General features: G+C 37.7%; 1 protein-coding gene across 21 annotated transcripts in view; it reads left to right on the forward strand.

Moving 5' to 3' along the window:
• EIF4G3 (eukaryotic translation initiation factor 4 gamma 3) overlaps positions 1-18,352 on the forward strand; it is a 343,452-nt gene that overhangs the window by 116,101 nt on the left and 208,999 nt on the right. For all 21 annotated transcript variants that reach the window (XM_080801932.1, XM_080801933.1, XM_080801934.1 and 18 more), the window contains one exon: positions 9,363-9,491. Coding sequence is in view for 9 of the 21 variants with exons in the window: in XM_080801944.1 (XP_080658070.1) it covers positions 9,363-9,491 (129 nt within the window). In the remaining 12 variants the exon portion in view is untranslated. The remainder of the gene's footprint in view (positions 1-9,362; positions 9,492-18,352) is intronic.

The following is an 18,352-nucleotide window of genomic DNA, read 5'->3' on the forward strand; positions in this document are numbered from 1 at the left end:
TCACTGGATTTCATCATGTTGAGAGTTGCACAGTCATAAATACAGTCAGTACTGGGACATTTTCATTACTCCAAAAAGAAATCCTGTTTCCCTTATTAGCCCATCACCCCCAGCCAGCCCTAGGTAGCCCCTAATTTACTTTCTGTCTCTTTCAGATTTGCCTGGACATTTCATATAAATGGAATCATATAGTATCTGTCCTTTGTGATGACTTATGTCTCTTAGCATAATGTTTTTATCGCTGAATAATATCTGTTGTATGGATATACCATATTTGTTTTATCTATTGGTAAGTAACTCTAGATGGTTGATATTTGAGTTATTTCCACTTTCCAGCTGGTATGGATAATGCTGCTTTGAACATTTATGTACACTTTTTGTGTCAACATTTAGCTTCTCTCTTCTCATTACAAAATAGAAAAGAGGTGAGATTTTAAAATTTCAGTGGCTCCTCTTTGCTGAAAAGAAGAAATTAAAATATCTTAGTAAAGATTCTATAGTTTTTCACAACCTGGCTATAAAATCAGGCTGTAGTAATACCAGTCCCATTTCTCTCTGTTTAACTCTCTCTCTCTCCTCTGCAGACCCTTTCCAAAGAGAACCCTTTTCCAGTTTGCAGAACATGTTTTGCCTTCTTACCTCTGAACCCATTAACTTTGTTTTTGATATCCTGTTTCTAATTCTTGGTCTGAACTGAAGCTTTTTACCTCTCAAGATACAACTCAGATGTCACCAGACCTTTGCAAAGTTTCAGACCTGGTTACTTCTGGTTTTCAGCAGTACTTTTAATGTACATCAAATAGTAATTATCACAGGATTTGTTTCTTTGTTTACCTGTGACTTCCTTTCTGTTGGAGCTCCTTTCAGACAAGGAGTATTTTATCTCTATAGCTTAATACAGACCTTGATGGAGCATTGAAGCTTACAGTTGACTTAAGAGAGAGGATGGGGTGCCTGGGTGGCTCAGTTGGTTAAGTGACTGCCTTTGGCTCAGGTCATGATCCTAGAGTCCTGGGATGGAGTCCTGCATCAGTCTCCCTGCTCAGCAGGAAGTCTGCTTTTCCCTGTGACCTTCCCCCTCTCGTGCTCTTTCTCTCTCTCTCATTCTCAAATAAAGAAATAAAATCTTTTAGGGGCACCTGGGTGGCTCAGTGGTTTAAAGCCTCTGCCTTCGGCTCAGGTCATGATCCCAGGGTCCTGGGATCGAGCCCCGCATTGGGCTCTCTGCTCAGTGGGGAGCCTGCTCCTCTCTCTCTCTCTCTCTCTCTGCCTGCCTCTCTGCCTACTTGTGTTCTCTGTCTGTCAAAGAAATAAATAAAATCTTAAAAAAAAAAAGAAATAAAATCTTTTAAAAAAAGGATTTAAAATTAGGGATTGTATCAAATTGGTTTGTATTATGATCTCTGCATGGTATCTTTTCTGTCCTTTATATTGTTTTAGTATCAGCAGACCCAATATTTTTTAAGAAATTGTTTTCTATTATACCTCAGTTACAAACAATACTGAAGCAACCTAAGGGGGGAAAAAAATCTGTTGTTATGTCTTCTTTTTTCCTGTGGTCCTATGTCCTTATTGATCCTAAGACTGCTGAAATTGGCTTAGTCACCTCTGTAATTCTGAGATTCTGAACGTTTTTAAAAAAGATTTTGTTTATTTATTTTGAGAGAAAGAGAGCAAGAAAGAACAGGAGAAGGGGCAGGGTTAAAGGGTGAAGGAGAAGCAGACTCCCTGCTGAGCAGGGAGCCCATCCCAGGCCCCTGTGATCCTGACCTGAGCTGAAGGCAGACACTTAATTGACTGACCCTCGGGCATCTCCTGAGACTGTGAATTTTTTTAAATTTTAGTTTAGGATATTACTGATTTACTCTCTGATAATCTTGGCTTGCTTTACGACTGAGCCATCCAGGTGCCCTTCTCTTCTTTCTTGTTGGTTAGGTGGGCATTAGTAGTGATAATGTCAGAGAGAATGTGAAAAATGTCATGACATGAAGGAAAGTTTTTTAGTATCCTGTATGATGCTCCTTTTTAGTTGAGTGTGCCTGCTTTTATGTATTTCCCAGTCTCTCTAATAAATATCTGTAAATAGTGGGAAACAAATGGTCTGAAGGAAACACTAGTATGATATGAAAAACTAAGAGGGAAAAACGATTTACCCATCCAGCTGCTAGCAGGTCATAGTATTGAAAGTAACCAAGTAAGGAAAGCTTTGGAATCTTTCCAGTCTTCCCCAAATTGAACGTGGTTATTTCTATATGGGAGCTGAAGCTCTTAGAATGTTTTTGACCTCACTAAATGAACTTTATCAAAGTTAAAAAAAAAAAAAAAGTAACGACTTTATGGTTTCCCTTTATATTTTCAAAAGATCCTTTAATTTATATTGGTCAGCAATCACCAAATATCGATTTTTTATAGGAAATTTTTTTTAAGGTAGAGGTCTTGAATGAAAATTCACTAGTGAGCTGAAGTTTTCACAGAGTCACAGTTTTAGAGGTTCCCTCTCTTGTGCCAAAATTTTTTTTATATATTCTTTCTACTCTGTAACGACATACTATAACTTATATTAATGTGACTAATATTTTACTCCAGCTACTGGGTAGTTTGCTTGTTTTTGCCTTCAATCTTTTTTAGGAAGTAGAAGGTATTAAAATGTGCATGCACAAAAGTGCAGAAAATTAGAAGACTTCAACAAATCATTTTAAGCAGAAATTGTGTATCACCTCCCAGGTACAAAAAATAAAATAGTGTATGGTCTTTCCTGTTAACAACTCCCTCTCTTCTCAAAGTAATGTATCTGCTTTTAAGAAGAAAATGTCCCTGCTTTTATTGACAGTTTGCCATCCATGTATTTCTAAACTAATTTAGTCAAATGCTTTCTTCTTTGGAACTTTTTGGGAATCATACTGTGTATATTCTTTATGGTTTATGAGAGTCATTCAGGTTGTGGTGTGTTGCTGTAGTTTTTCATTGAATTTCTGTATAGGAAGATCTTGCATTATTGATCCATCCTCCTGTTAATGAACAGGTGTTTTATTTCTAGTTTTTGCTTACTAAGAGCAATACAACTATGAACATTTTTGTACATGTGCCTTGTTGCACATTTTCCTGTTTCTCACAGATGTATAGCTAGGAATGGAGTAGCTAGATCATAGGGTATGCCTACTTTCATAGTTAGTAGCTAGTACCACATTCTTTCCCAAAGTAGTTGTACAAATTTATATTCCCACCAGCAAATGAGTGAGAATTCTAGAAGCTGCCCGTTGTTGCCAAGGCAAACATATAATATCTTTCTTCTTCTTCTTCTTCTTCTTCTTCTTTTTTTTTTTTTTAAAGATTTTGTTTATTTATTTGACAGAGAGAGACACATTGAGAGAGGGAACACAAGCAAGAGGGTAGAAGAGGGAGAAGCAGGCCTCCCACTGAGCAGGGAGCCCAATGTGATATGGGCCCGATCCTAGGATGCCGGGATCATGACCCGAGCTGAAGGCAGGTGCTTAATGACCGAGCCACCCAGGCACCCAAAAAATATAATATCTTTAAAAAATACAAAAGTTTATTGGGCATATTATCTTTTAAACTTTAATGCAATGCACCAGTATACTTCATGAAATTGTCGATTAATTTTGCTTTAGATTAATATTACATGAAAGACAATAATCTTTTTTGCTTTGGAATTGGTTAAGTATCGTCATAATCAGCTATTTTATACCTCTTCCCTGCCTCCATAATTGAGATGGTAGTAATATGTGTGAAATAATGGGGAAACATGTTTTTCTCCTTCTATGAAAACTTTTTTCCTCTACCTTCGAAGTACATGAATTTTAACAGTATGATCTGAGATGGAATAATTTAGCCAGGAGGAAGAAACTCCAGTCAGAGATTAAAAGTTTTAATAATCACTTATTTAGGAATATTTTGAAAGAGGTATTCAAAGTTTTGTATAACTTTGATTTTTGTCCCCAACAACTTCATTAGTCCTGTGCCATTTTCTTGGGTTAGGCTTGTGTTAACTACTTACATTTTGTATAATTTCTAATTGAAGCTGGTATACCCTTTTTCCCTGGCAAAGGTATTAAGCTCTATAATACACTAAAAGCAAAGGTATAGTGTGTTTGTGCAGTGTGACACTTGTAATAGGGGTCTTTTTGTGTTAAGCAGAGCACAATTACAGGTCAGAGATTTATTGCACGGAGCAGCTTGTTTCTAGGGAAAAAATGTCTTTTAAAGACTTTTATTTGACAGTGAGAGAGAGAGAGAGAGAGAGAGAGAGCCCAAGCACCAGGAGCAGTTGGCAGAGGGAGAGGGAGAAGCAGGCCCTTGCTAAGCAGGGAGCCTGATGCAGGGCTCTATCCCAGAACCCCAGGTTCATGACCTGAGCCGATGGCAGATAATTAACTGACTGAGCCACAAGGTGCCCCTAGGAAAAATTTAGAATGATATGATTTTTGTGATTCTCCTATTACTTTTTTTTTTTTTTTTGAAGGTTTCTCTCAGAAGCAACTCATTGAAGGGAGCAGCATTGGTTTCATCTTTTTTCTGGTGGGGAGTGGGGGTAATTTGTCATCTTCCAAAATTCAGTCACGTGTCCTTTTTATTACTTCCTTGTTGTAGATAATGCCTACCCATGTGAACATTTTTATTTCCTTCAGAGGTTCCTCAGAGGGGACGCTTCGGCAGGTCATGGGTCTTGGAGGATTTCAGGCTGTGGCCAGAGATGGTTCCTGTGCTCTCTGGCCACATGGACTGCCTGGTCACCTGGCCCTGCTCTTTCTGTCCTGTCCTCCCCACAGACTTCAGCTCCCATCCCTGGCAGAGAGATGTCAGCACTGCACACCAGCTGCTACCCCTCTCCTATTATTTGATACAGATTTATTTTCTCTGGCTTGTTTTCATTAGTAGAAACCCCCAATTCTAGGAGGGAGTGCCCTGTAGAATATACAATACTGAAGGATTTCTGCAGTTTGGCATAGCCATTTGGGAATGGGAAAGGTTGCACACCACAGGAATATTTGCCTGTGCAGGTTGTTTTTCATTAGTGCTTGTTTAAGGAAATTTTTAATGTAGTAATAGCACAATATTTTTGGCTTTGGCAAATGATGTATCTTTTTCTCTCAAACATTTGTATTTTTTTCCCCAAACGTGTATTTTATTGGCTGACCTAATACCCTTAAAAAGTACACTCAAGTAGTTTTCAGGCAAAAATGAATGAGATGAACACTAACCTTTATCTGAAATCATTCATGTGGGGTTTTTTTTTTTCTATCTTCATCAGTATATAGAAGAAACTCTTTACAGTTCTAAAAAGTATATTTTTTCTTTTTTATTCTGATTATTTTACATATTCATTTCTATTGATAACAGACCACATCTATATATTTTTCATGTCTTTAGTCCACTTGTTACTATATTTTCCTGTTACTTGCTATTTCTACCTTTTTTGCTATCACGTGTAGTACTGCTGGATAGATCTTTGAAGTTCCTAATTTTTGAGGTGAGATTATTTCTTTAGAAGATTTGTACCCCAAATTGGAATCACTTTTTGGGTTTTTTTTTTTTTTAAAGATTTTATTTATTTATTTGTCAGAGAGAGAGAGAGAGTGAGCACAGGCAGACAGAGTGGCAGAGGGAGAAGCAGGCTCCCCGCAGAGCAAGGAGCCCAATGCGGGAGTCGATCCCAGGACGCTGGGATCATGACCTGAGCGGAAGGCAGCCGCTTAACCAACTGAGCCACCCAGGCATCCCACCTTTTGGGTGGTTTTAATGCAGTTGTGACACACTGCTCTGTAGTTTTGGAGACAAGGTAAACTCATTCAGAGTACCTACCTATATTCTGTTTCTTAGATACCTGCCAGCAGGGTCAAGTGTGTGTGTGTGTGTGTGTGTGTGTGTGTGTGTGTGTGTGTGTGTGTGTGTGTAAATGTTACTTTTGTTATTAATGACGTGTATGAGTACTATGTTTTAATATTTATTCTTTTTTTTTAAGTTTTATTTATTTATTTGACAGAGAGAGACACCGCAAGATAGGGAACATAAGCAGGGGGAATGGAAGAGGGAGAAGCAGGCTTCCTGATGAGCAGGGACCCCGATGCGGGGCTCTATCCCAGGACCCTGGTTGGGATCATGACCTGAACCGAAGGCAGACGCCAAATGACTGAGCCACCCAGGCACCCATATTCTTTTTTTTTTTTTTTAAAGATTTTATTTATTTATTTGACAGACAGAGATCACAAGTAGGCAGAGAGGCAGGCAGAGAGAGAGAGAGGGGGAAGCAGGCTCCCCGCTGAGCAGAGAGCCTGATGCGGGGCTCGATCCCAGGACCCTGGGATCATGACCTGAGCCAAAGGCAGAGGCTTTAACCCTCTGACCCACCCAGGCGCCCCTCTTTTTTTTTTTTTTTAAGATTTTATTTATTTGTTAGCAAGAGAGCACAAGCAGGGGGAAGGGCAGAAGCAGAGGGAGAAGCAGGCTCCCACTGAACAAGGAGCATGAATGATGTGGGACTGGATCCCAGGATCCTGGGGCCATGACCCAAGCTGAAGGCATATGCTCAAGCCACCCAGGTGTCCCAATATTTATTCTTAATGGCAGTTTATTTTTTATATTTTCCTATATTATTAATGATATATTATCCTCAGTAAACTTAATCTTTGTTATATCAGGATGAATTGGAGATTTGACATAACATGGATTTTATATAGCTAATAACTTACTAGTTTTCACTTTCATTGCATGAATTTCTTTTTTTAATGTTTAAGTATATATCCGTTTTGGGGCGCCTGGGTGGCTCAGTGGGTTAAGCCTCTGCCTTCGGCTCAGGTCATGATCTCAGGGTCCTGGGATCGAGCCCCGCATCCGGCTCTCTGTTCAGCAGGGAGCCTGCTTCCCCCTCTCTCTCTGCTTGCCTCTCTGCCTACTCATGATCTTTCTCTCTCTGTCAAATAAATAAATAAAATCTTTAAAAAAATATATATATATCCATTTTGATGTTTTACTTTAGCTATATAAATAATTTATTCTAAAACATGTGAAATAAGATACATTTATAAAACCTAGTCAAGGAGAAATTTGGTTGCAAGAATTCATTTCTAGTTATTGTTTTTCTAAAGTAGATGTTTAAATGGTAATCCAGTTTTTGTCCTTTGAAAAATTTTTGAGGCTTATAAATGCAGTAGCATTTCACAGTAAACTTTGTGTCCATATAAATGTAATTTTCATTCAAAATTGGAAGTTTTTAAAGAAAATCATAGAGCTATTCAAAAAAACAAGAAAAATTAAATATAATTACTTTAAGTCTTAAACTTTGGTTAGCATTATTCATATCTCTTTTAGTCTTTAAGCTTTTTGCTTCTAGTTAGTTCTCTGTCAATCTATTTAATTTGGCAGTGGGGTCAGGTAGCTGAGCATGTGGGTATTTAAAGCTGTTTTATTTATTTATTTATTTTTAAAGATTCTATCTATTTATTTGACTGACAGAGATCACAAGTAGGCAGAGAGGCAGGCAGAGAGAGAGGAAGGGAAGCAGGCTCCCTGCCCAGCAGAGGGCCGGATGACACGGGGCCCAATCTCAGGACCCCGGGGTCACGACCCTAGCCAAAGGCAGAGGCTTTAACCCACTGAGCAACCCGGGCACCCCTAAAACTGTTTTAGATAGACATAGGGATTCTAAAGTTAGGTTACTGGGGAGTAGACTTTCTTCAGAGCTTCTGACTGGGTGAATTCCAGGAAGAGCTGATACCATTTGAAAACTTCTTTCCTTTCTACCTGGGGAGAGTTTTCAACTGTGAGAGAAATCAGGGGATCTAAGAACTTAGATGGAGAAAATACCTAATCGAATGTTATCATTTCTTTGAATTATGAAGGTAGGCAACAACTGTCACTAGTTCTTATTTTTTTAATGCATAAGTAAAGAACACATATGTTACTATACTACAAATTTACCTTAGTATTTTAATATCTACATTTCAATATAATTAGTTTTGTCATTAGCCTATGTATTTTATGCATTTCAAAATATTCGAGGAGAGGTCTGTAGTTTCCACTAGATTGTAAAAGGTTTCATGGCTTCCCCCCAAAATTTGAGAACCTCACCTTAAGGAGAATGAATTCTTTTATATTTGATAACAACAGAATTGCCCCCCATTCATGGGCATTTTTCAAACTCAGTAATAGTCTGGATTAGGTTGTGTTAGAGATGAGCTGGCTAGGATTGATTGCTAGGCTTTAGGAAGTGGCCTGGGTAAATTGTTTTCATTTCCATCATAGGTTGATGGGCACTTTATTGCCAATGATAAGTGGGAAAATGTAATTTTTGTTTACTTAAAAACATATGTAATAATTTTTCTATACAAATTCATGACTTTGAACTATATTAGAAAATAAAAATGAGAAAAAAATACCTGTAATGCTTTCTGTTAAGATATTTGCGCATCTTCTTACAGACCTTTTTATTTTTATTATTTATTTTTTTCCTTACAGATCTTTTTAATATAACACGTAAACCTATGAGTATGTGTTTATGTGTGTGCACTTTATATATACACATATACGTTAGACATAGAATGGAGGCAAAGTTATATGTATAGAAATATACACACGTGACTATACATGTATATTTAGGTGTACTCTGTAAGTTGCCCCATTTTGTTCAGTTTTATAGAGGGATATTTACATAATGTAAAATTCACCTTTTTAGTGTGCAGTTCTGGGAGTCTTGACAAACTCCTAGAGACATGTATTTCCCTCTATAGTCAAAATACAGAACGGTTACTTCACTTAGAAAACAATGTTGTGTCCCTTCTGTAGTCATCCTCTTTCCCTTGCAATCGTTTATTTCTTTTTTGTTTCTTTTACAAAATGTCACATATGTGGCATTGTACAGCATGTAATTTACATGCATTTAGCATTGCATTTAGCATAATTTTCCTTAAGGTTTTTGGTTTTACTATTTTTTATACAGATTTTATTTATTTATTTGAGAAGAGAATATGAACAGAGGGAGAGGTAGAGTGACAAGCAGACTCCAAGCTGAGCAGGGAGCCTGACGCAGGGCTCCATCCCAGGACCCTGAGATCATGACCTGAGCTGAAGTCAGATGCTTAACTGCTGAGCTATGCAGGTGCTCCTAATGTTTTTGGTTTTAGGTTATGCTTCAGGAATCTTTTATCAAACTGATGATAATAGTCATTTTTTCCCCTAATCATTCTACTGCTCCATTTTGAAATGTTAAGTCTTTAGTCGGCCTGACACTTATTTTAGTATGAATTGTGAGGTAGAGAATTCAATTTGAAAAATTAACCAGTTCAGCAGTATTTATTAAGATTGGGTGACTAGTATAAAGCTCTTACTAAATATTGATTTCCTCACAGGTAACACAAGTAGCAAGACAACCGGGACCCCCGACCCCTTCCCCTTATTCAGCACATGAAATAAGTAAGGGGCATCCAAATCTTGCGGCGACGCCCCCGGGACATGCATCGTCCCCTGGACTCTCTCAAGTAAGAAAAACTTTATTCTTAAAGAAATTTCCATATAAAAGTAGTTTTTCTGGTTTTCTGAAGCAAATTTCTGAGCAGTAACATACAACATTACTTGAAGAATAGTTTTTATTTAATTTATCTATTTTGTAATTTTTTAGACATACCTCATAATTGTGGCTACTGACAGTTTTATATAGTTATATTTATTGAGTCATTCAAAATGAACTATCATTGATACTTAGTTTTCCTTTTTTGTTGTTGAAGAAATTAGAGTATGGCTATAGAGGCCATTTAAAAAACCGCACAAATCACTTGTTTGCTTTCTAGTGTATAATCTGCTAGTTTTCCTTCTCTCTTTTTGGTGGAGTGGTGGTGGTTATTTTCTACTTAAAAAGAAGTGGGTGTTTTTACCTCTTAGAGCAATTGTAGTGGGCTTCTTTGTTGGTTTGGTTTTTTATTTCATAAATAGGTTATTGGACCTTCTTAGGCTTAAAATTATGTTGGATTGTTAAAGAATGTGAACTTCATAGTGTATTTCCAATTAACAGGTGCAGGGGACATTGAAACCCTGTTGTAAGAAGTCACTGTTGGGTCCCCTTCATTTTAAGCCGTTTCCCAAGATACTGATTAGCTTGTACCATTCCCCCATTATATGCTTGTTTGGGCTTTGTTGTGGTTAAGAGCATGCTAGAATTATGAAGTCTCTTACTGGAATTTGGAGAGAGTCAAGCTAATTGACCCATGCTGTTTGAGACTGTCAGTGTTTATACATAACAACTGTACCTTTTAATAATGAAAATTTATTATTTTCAATTGTTGCTTCCACATTTTAGGCTTTTTAGAACTTACGAAATAAGAGATAAAGTATTACTTATTCAAAATAATACTAAAAGCTGGTGATTGTGTTACAGGGCTGATTATTGTTTGTTTAAAGACTGTAGAACATTTGGAGAAGGAATGTACAACTTTCCAAACCATGAATTGATATTTTTAAAAATACATAAATTAATTTGCACTTAGTTTTATGCTTAAACTTGGTTTAAATCATTCCTATTTAATTCTGAGTTTTAAAACTAAAATGGCAAAATGAACTCTTAATTGTTTAAAGATTTTATTTATTTTATTTTTTTTATTTATTTGACAGAGATCACAAGTAGACAGAGAGGCAGGCAGAGAGAGAGGAGGAAGCAGGCTCCCTGCTGAGCAGAGAGCCCGATGAGGGGCTCGATCCCAGGACCCTGAGATCATGACCTGAGCCGAAGGCAGAGGCGTTAACCCTCTGAGCCATCCAGGCGCCCCATGAACTCTTAATTGTTTAAAAGGAGGTTCTTATGTTGGTTTTCATGGCATGGAGCAGAACCACTCAAGCTATTAATATTGTGTATTAGTCCAATTCTAATCAAGAAGAAAAAACTATGTAGTAATGTAAATAGGGAAAATTTAATATAATAGATTATTCAGGGGACACCTGTCTGGCTCAGTAGGTAGAGCATGTGACTCTTAATCTGGAGTTTGTGGGTTTGAGCCCCATGTTGGGTTATAATAGATTATTTTATTTTTTTTTAAAGGTTTTTTTATTTATTTTTTATTTTTTTATATATATATTTTTAAGATTTTTATTTATTTATTTGACAGACAGAAATCACAAGTAGGCAGAGAGGCAGGCAGAGAGAGAGGGGAGGAAGCAGGCTCCCTGCTGAGCAGAGAGCCCGATGCGGGGGTCGATCCCAGGACCCTGGGATCATGACCTGAGCCGAAAGCAGAGGCTTAAACCACTGAGCCACCCAGGCACCCCTATAATAGATTATTTTAAAGAAAGAGATTATTCAGTATAATTGGAGATTGGAGTAATGAAGGATTGGCTTATTAAAGAAAGAGAACTCTGAAGAATATACAAATAGCAACTATAAGGAGCAGATGCTTATCCTGGGGCTGAGACAATACATAGGTAAGAGCCTACTTCTCCAGGGCTGATACTGGAGAGTGCATGGCTGTGGCTAACCTCATGGTACAGAAGTCATTGTAGTATTTTATCAGTGGAATATGGTAGAAACCCTCCCTCCGGAACTTGCTGGAAATGTACTTTATTGAGTGTTGGGGAAAGCTGGATCCTCTAGTGCCAGTCTCCTTTAGCAAAGAGCTGCTGCAGTGTGCAGTGGCTAGAGGCTCCTTGTATAGCCTCTCTGTTTACCATAGATACTTCAGATAACCTTGACTATGCCGGATTATAGGCCCCACGTGGTAGCTTGCATCACAACCTAAACTTGCTGCAGGGTCTTCTTTTGTTCTGTTCTTAACTCAAAATTATAAACGCCCAAGGTGACTTTGTAAGTAGGTCAAAGTGTGGCACACTCCAATGTGTAGTGTATGTTGTTCTTAAAATTCCTAAAAAGGCTACCAAACCTTGTGTCTGTCTCTTTTTTTTTTCATGGTAGTTAGTGTTAGGTAAGAGACTCCTCTCCCATCTTGGGCTGAGATCCAGACCTTGTTGAACAGGGCATGCCGCGGCTCACAGAGTGGTAGAGAAGTTGTTGTGGTGACATTCCAGTAGAATTTACTAGAAATCCACCCTCTGCAACTTGCCAGAATGCTTCCCTCTAGAGTAGTGAGGGAAAGCTCTTCACAGGTAGGTTTCTTAGAGGAGGTATTTTGCTGCCTAAGAAGATTCCAGGGGTAACTGTTAACCAGTGGGGCCAGCTGGCTGCTGCGCATTGCTAGCAGCCTTGTACTGAAGATGATGTGTGCTCTAGGGCAGCTGAGCCCTGGAGAAGCCAGATTCTGGAAGAGCTGCCCGTAATGCAGGAGCTTGATGTGCAAGCCAAATAGGAACCAGGAATCAAAACCCTTTCCTCCTGCACTATTTCTGTAGGGCCCTCTATTGACAAAGCATAACATTGTGTCAGCTGAAATGGGAAAATATTTAAAATATTTTAAAATATTTAAATATTAGGGAGCCCAGATCCATTTTGAGTATACAGACAAGGTAAATTTTGAGCTTAAAAGCAACTGATCAGTGGCACATAAAGGAAATAACTTAATTTTCAGTTTCAAATTCTTACTGTTTCAAGTTATGATTTGACCTAGGCAGTTGGCTCAAAGCACTTAAGTTTTCTGAAAGACCTTGCTGCTTAAAAATGCATAGTTTGCATTTAAAAAAGAAAGTTCTCCCTGCGGTCTCAGCTGCTGAGCCCACAGATGGCTTTCTGTATGCGATTTTATTAGTTACCTTTAGAAGTCCAGAGTACATGGATCCTAGGAGAACGGTCACCATGTATTATCTGTCTTGCTTTTCTTTGTGGTCTCTTTTGCTACCATATTGCCTATATGATTAAGGAACCCAGTAAATCACAACTGGTCACAGTCCCCTCTTTCCCTTCCCTTTCAAACAAAGGCTGATTTACAGGGATTCATTTGTTTCTGAGCAATGTCTTAACCTCTTTTGATAGAGTGAGGAATTTTTTCTGAGTGGCATGCTTGGAAAATTGAGGAGTTTTGTGGGAAACTCAAGTTTCCTTAGGTTTCACAGTTAACATATTCTTGGAACATAATGGAAAGCAGAGCCTTCAAATAGAGGAAAAAGGATTATAAGCTTGGGCTCAAATAGGCCTAGTGTCTGGGGCTCAGTCTTTCACTTTCTGGTTACATGATGTTGTGTAAATTATTTAATATTTCTTGAACGTAGTTTTATCATCTGCTGTATAGGTGAGAATTTGAATTCGACCATCCTTCAATAAGGTTATTATGAGGATTATATAAAATTCTGCCTTAGATTAGGATACGCTAAATACGCTCTGTAAGTGGCATTTACTGTTTTCATGGCTGTCAGACTTGGTTCTCCTCAGGACTTACGTGTGTGTGCCTGTGTATGTATGTGTGTATGTGTGTCTAACTCATCTAATTTAACTACATGACTGGTTTTACTCTAAAATTCAGAAGTTCTCCCAAAGAGCTTGAGATCTCTTCCAAGTTTTTGCTTTATCCTGTGCAGGATAAAGGAAGAGGCCAACCTTGTTTATTTTCCTTTAGCAGTTAGTGTCGTTTATTCTTATTCACAAATCAACTGAAGATAAGAATAAAGACACTCTTGGGCACCTGGGTGGCTCAGTGGGTTAAGCCTCTGCCTTCAACTCAGGTCATGGTCTCAGGGGGCCCCATCTGGCTCTCTGCTCAGCAGGGAGCCTGCTTCCTTATCTCTTTCTGCCTGCCTCTCTGCCTACTTGTGATTTCCCTGTCAAATAAATAAATAAATAATTCTTAAAAAAAAAAAAAAAAGAGTAAAGACACTCGTCAGCCACATGCTATTTATGATGAGTCTCACCTGCTTCTGTGATCCAGTGTTTTTGTCCCAGGTAGCTACCTGTGTCTGTGACTTAATGTTTGACACTAAATGAATCTGTTAGGATTTAAGTGAAAGCAACTAAGTTGAAGAAGAGTGAATTTCATAGCTTTGAAACATAAAAGAAGGAAAATGTAGAAAATTGCTCCCAGTCTGTTTCTTAACTTTTTTTTTTTTAAGATTTTATTTATTTACTTGAGAGAGAGAGAGAGAGAACAAGCAAGCATGAGGTGGGGGAGAGGGAGAAGCAGAATCCCTGCTGAGCAGAGAGCTTGATGCCGGGCTCCATCCCAGGACCCAGAGATTATGACCTGAGCCGAAGGCAGATATTTAATCATCTGAGCCACCCAGGCATACCCTCTTTGTCTCCCGCCCCGCCCCCCCACCAATTTCTTTTCTTTTCTTTTCTTTCTTTCCTTTTTTTTTTTTTTTAAAGATTTTATTTATTTATTTGACACAGAGAGAGACAGTGAGATAGGGAATACAAGCAGGGGGAGTGTGGGGGGGAGAGGCCTCCCACCGAGTCGGGAGCCCGACGCACCTCAGGGCTACTCCCGAACCCTGGACCACAACCCCAACCAAAGGCAAATGCTCAACGACTGAGCCTCCCAGGGCCCCTCCCCGCCACCCTGTCTGTTTCTGTTTCATCAACGGCAACCTCTTCATCTACTTCTTTCCCTTCAAGATAGGATTTTACATATGTGTGTGTGCATGCTAAATTTTAAGGCTTTGTTTGCATTTTCATTGTTATATGACTTATAAATTTTTCCAGTCCTCTCCTCCCTGGGGGTTTTTTGGGTTTTTTTTGAGCGAGGAGGAGGGGAGGGCAGAGGGGAGGGAGAGCGAGAATCTTGAGGAGTTTCTTCATCCTCTTTCTCATGACCCTGAGATCACGACCTGAGCTGAAATCCAGTCAGAGGCTTACCCAACCGAGCCACCCAGGGGCCCCCTCTGGTGGTTTTGTTTAATCAGAGTGAGAAACTTTGGACTATTAGTCTATAAGAGATTAATAGTTCAAAGGATATTTTCAAACTACAGGGAATTTGAGAGACACGGAGTCTTTTTAAGTGTGGATTTTTTTCATTTACCCTGAAATGGCAGCACTTTAATAGTCTCTAAATCCAAAATTCCCCTTACTTGGGAAATGGTGAAGAATTTGGAATTTAAAAGTATCTTTTGGGGCAGATTTCAAAGTAAGTAGAAAAATGCACTCTCCCAGGAGTCAAGAGACCTGAGTTAAGAGTCTCAGTCCTGCCACTATTATTTCAGATTTTGACCCAGTGGAAGTTCTTATTAATGTGCAGTTTTTCTCTTTGTAAACAAGAGGCTTGTATTAAATGAGATTGGAATTCCCTTTAAGATTTTCATGGGTTTTATTTTTTATTTTTATTTTTTTTAAGATTTTATTTATTTATTTGACAGAGCACAAGCCGGGGAGCAGCAGAGGGAGAGGGAGAAGTAGGTTCCCCACTGAGCAAGGAACTTGATGTGGGACTCATCCCAGGACTCTGGGATCATGACCTGAGCTGAAGGCAGACGCTTAACTGACTGAGCCACCCAAGCGCCCCTCTTCATGGGTTTTAGAAACTAGTTCAGAGTAGGCGATTCTTATTGTGAAAATCTTCTGAATGCTGTATTTTTTATATTTAAAATTAGATAAACTTTTACATTGTTTTAGTTTTCATCTTTTCAAAAAATACCAGAAGTTTGTTATTTGGATTATCTTAAGCAAAACAACTGTTTCCTACTTATTGCTTAACTGTAGTTACACATTTGCTTTGACTCAGTAAATTTTTACATAATTGAGCTGAATTACCAAACAAGGAGATCAGACTGGCACTGATTACCAGGTTCAACATTGAGGCCTTTTTCTCCCCACTCCTTGATGTCACTGTGTGACTGTGTGACTCGTAGGCTATGTTCACAGTAGGTAGTGAGAAAGTGTGGTCAGAACATTGCCAAAGAAGTGGAGCAATAGATGTTTTCTGTATGCTTCTGGAAATTTCTTTCAGTTTCCCTTTCTTCTGCGAGATCAGCTCAGTCATGTTTTATAGTGGTCTGAGAATGGTGATTGTATGTGATCCCCTGGTTCAGTTCTTTATTATTTCTAGAAATACTAAGCAAAGGACTTCTTCACTGAGGAATTGTTCTTGGTCATTATATTTCTTCTCTTTTTAAAATTTTATTAAGTTTTTAATTTTAGTTCCAGTATAATTAACACAGTGTTCTGGTATACAATACATTGATTCAGTAATTGTATACATTGCACAATGCTCATTAGGGTAAGTGTACCGTGATATATTTTTTAACACTACAATTTTCATTATTAGTACATTTCAGATGAGTCATGGTTCCTATAGTCTCTGCATTTTATCCAACTTCCAGACTTCACTTTCCTTTCAGAAGTCTTATTTTACTACAGAAAAATTCTCATGTTTCTTTGCAGATCTTGATTGACTGATTATTTTAGGCTTTGCTAATTGCTTTTTCTTTATGATTAAGATAGTGATTTTATTTACTTCATGCAAGCTTTTATACTTTTTTGTGTTTTTTTCTTTCATGAAGAAAATAAATTCTGATTTGACAACTCTGATGGTCTGGCTTGTAATGAGCAGGATAAAATAGAGGAAGCTTTGAAATTTTTTTTCATATTTCATTATTGAAATAGATTAGTATTGAATTTCTATAAAAAAGCAAAGCAAATTTTATTATGTTTTACTCCCCTTCTTCCTTTGGAACACATCGTGGCTATCTAAGGCAGTCTTTTTTTTTTTTTTTTTTTTTAAGATGTGTGGTGTTTGGAAGCTGCATTTCTACCACATACAGATTTGATGTGGGTTCAGAAACCTGCAGTATTAACTGTATTGAGTTGACCCTCATGGTGCCAAATCATCTGTTTCTTTTTCCCCCCCTAGTTGTTAGTATATGTACTTAAAAATGTATATATACCTTGTTGAAAACTGCAACACATACTGTCCTTAAACACTTTATCAATTAACATACCTTTACAAATATCATTAGCATAGAAGTTATAAGGACCAATAAAATATCTAGATCATTAATATATGTGGTTTCATCTGGTATATGCTAAATAATTGTGATAAGCTTTTCCCTCTAATTGTTGAGATTATTTTAATGTTGTCATATTTGGAGAATTTCAGCTGTTTTGTCTTTTTTTGTTTTTATTATTAAAATAGTTGTAACCATATTTATAAAGTAGGATTTCCGAATGTTTTTCTACTAGGTGAATTTCATTTTTTATGCAGTCTTGTAACTTACAATGAAACATGCCTAAAATAGTTTTTATATGCTTGATCATACTTTTCATTACATGTGTCTAGAAAAAAAATTCCAGTGTTTTTTTTTTTTTAAAGATTTTATTTATTTATTTGACAGACAGAGATCACAAGTAGGCAGAGAGGCAGGCAGAGAGAGAGAAGGTGAAGCAGGCTCCCTGCTGAGCAGAGAGCCCGATGCGGGGCTCGATCCCAGGACCCTGGGATCATGACCAGAGCTGAAGGCAGAGGCTTTAACCCACTGAGCCACCCAGGCGCCCCTCCAGTGATTTTTATTTAAAATTTCTTCTTTTTTTTTTTAACTATTGCTGCAAGGATGATAGTTAAGTTGTAAATACTACTCAGGTTTTCGTCACCCTAAACTCCGAGTTCTAGATTCTGTTTGGCAAATTGATAAGACGAGAACTTATATTTTGAAATATTGAAGTATAAGGAGTGAAAGTTTTAAAATGCTACATTAATTCAACCTTGTTTTAGAAAGTCGAAGAATTTTGTAAGAATCAATCTGTAAAAACTGTTATTTCAAAGACATTTCATCTGTTGTCTTTGATAGGGGCTCTGGTTTTGTTTGTGATGTTCGTTTTTATCCAAGCTCTGTCAGGGAGAAAAAGGTTTAGGATTCTGTCTTTGAGATCTTGAAGAGTTGCTTCCTCTGGACACATCATGAGGGGAGCACTGCTTCCACCCCTCCTCCTCCTCATCCTTGTCCTCCTCCTATTCTTATTTGAGGGTAGTCCACATACAATGTTACATCAGTTTTAGATATACAGCATAGTGATTCAGCAACTCAGTATATATATATACTGTATATACACAGTATACAGTATAAGGTATATAAAGTATATATATAGTATATACTTATACAGTATAAGGTATATAAAGTATATATAAAGTATGTACTTTTTATATATACAGTATATATATACACACACAGTATATATAAAGTGTATACTTTATATGCCTTATACTGTATACTGTATAAGGTACAGAATATAGTACCTTATACTGTACCAGTATAAGGTTTTAGATATACAGCATATGTTTTAGATATACAGCATAGTGATTTAGCAACTCTGTATCTTATACTGTACTCACCACAAGTGTAGCTGCCATCTGTCCCCGTACAATGATACTCCAAACCTCTGACTGTAATCTCTATGGTGTAAATTTTATTCCTGTGACTTGTTCATTCCTTAACTGGAAGCCTATTATCTCTTACTCCTCTTCACTCATTTTCCCATTCCTCC

This window comes from Martes martes (assembly GCF_963455335.1).
Source record: "Martes martes genome assembly, chromosome: 4".
Classification (NCBI taxonomy): Eukaryota; Metazoa; Chordata; class Mammalia; order Carnivora; family Mustelidae; genus Martes; species Martes martes.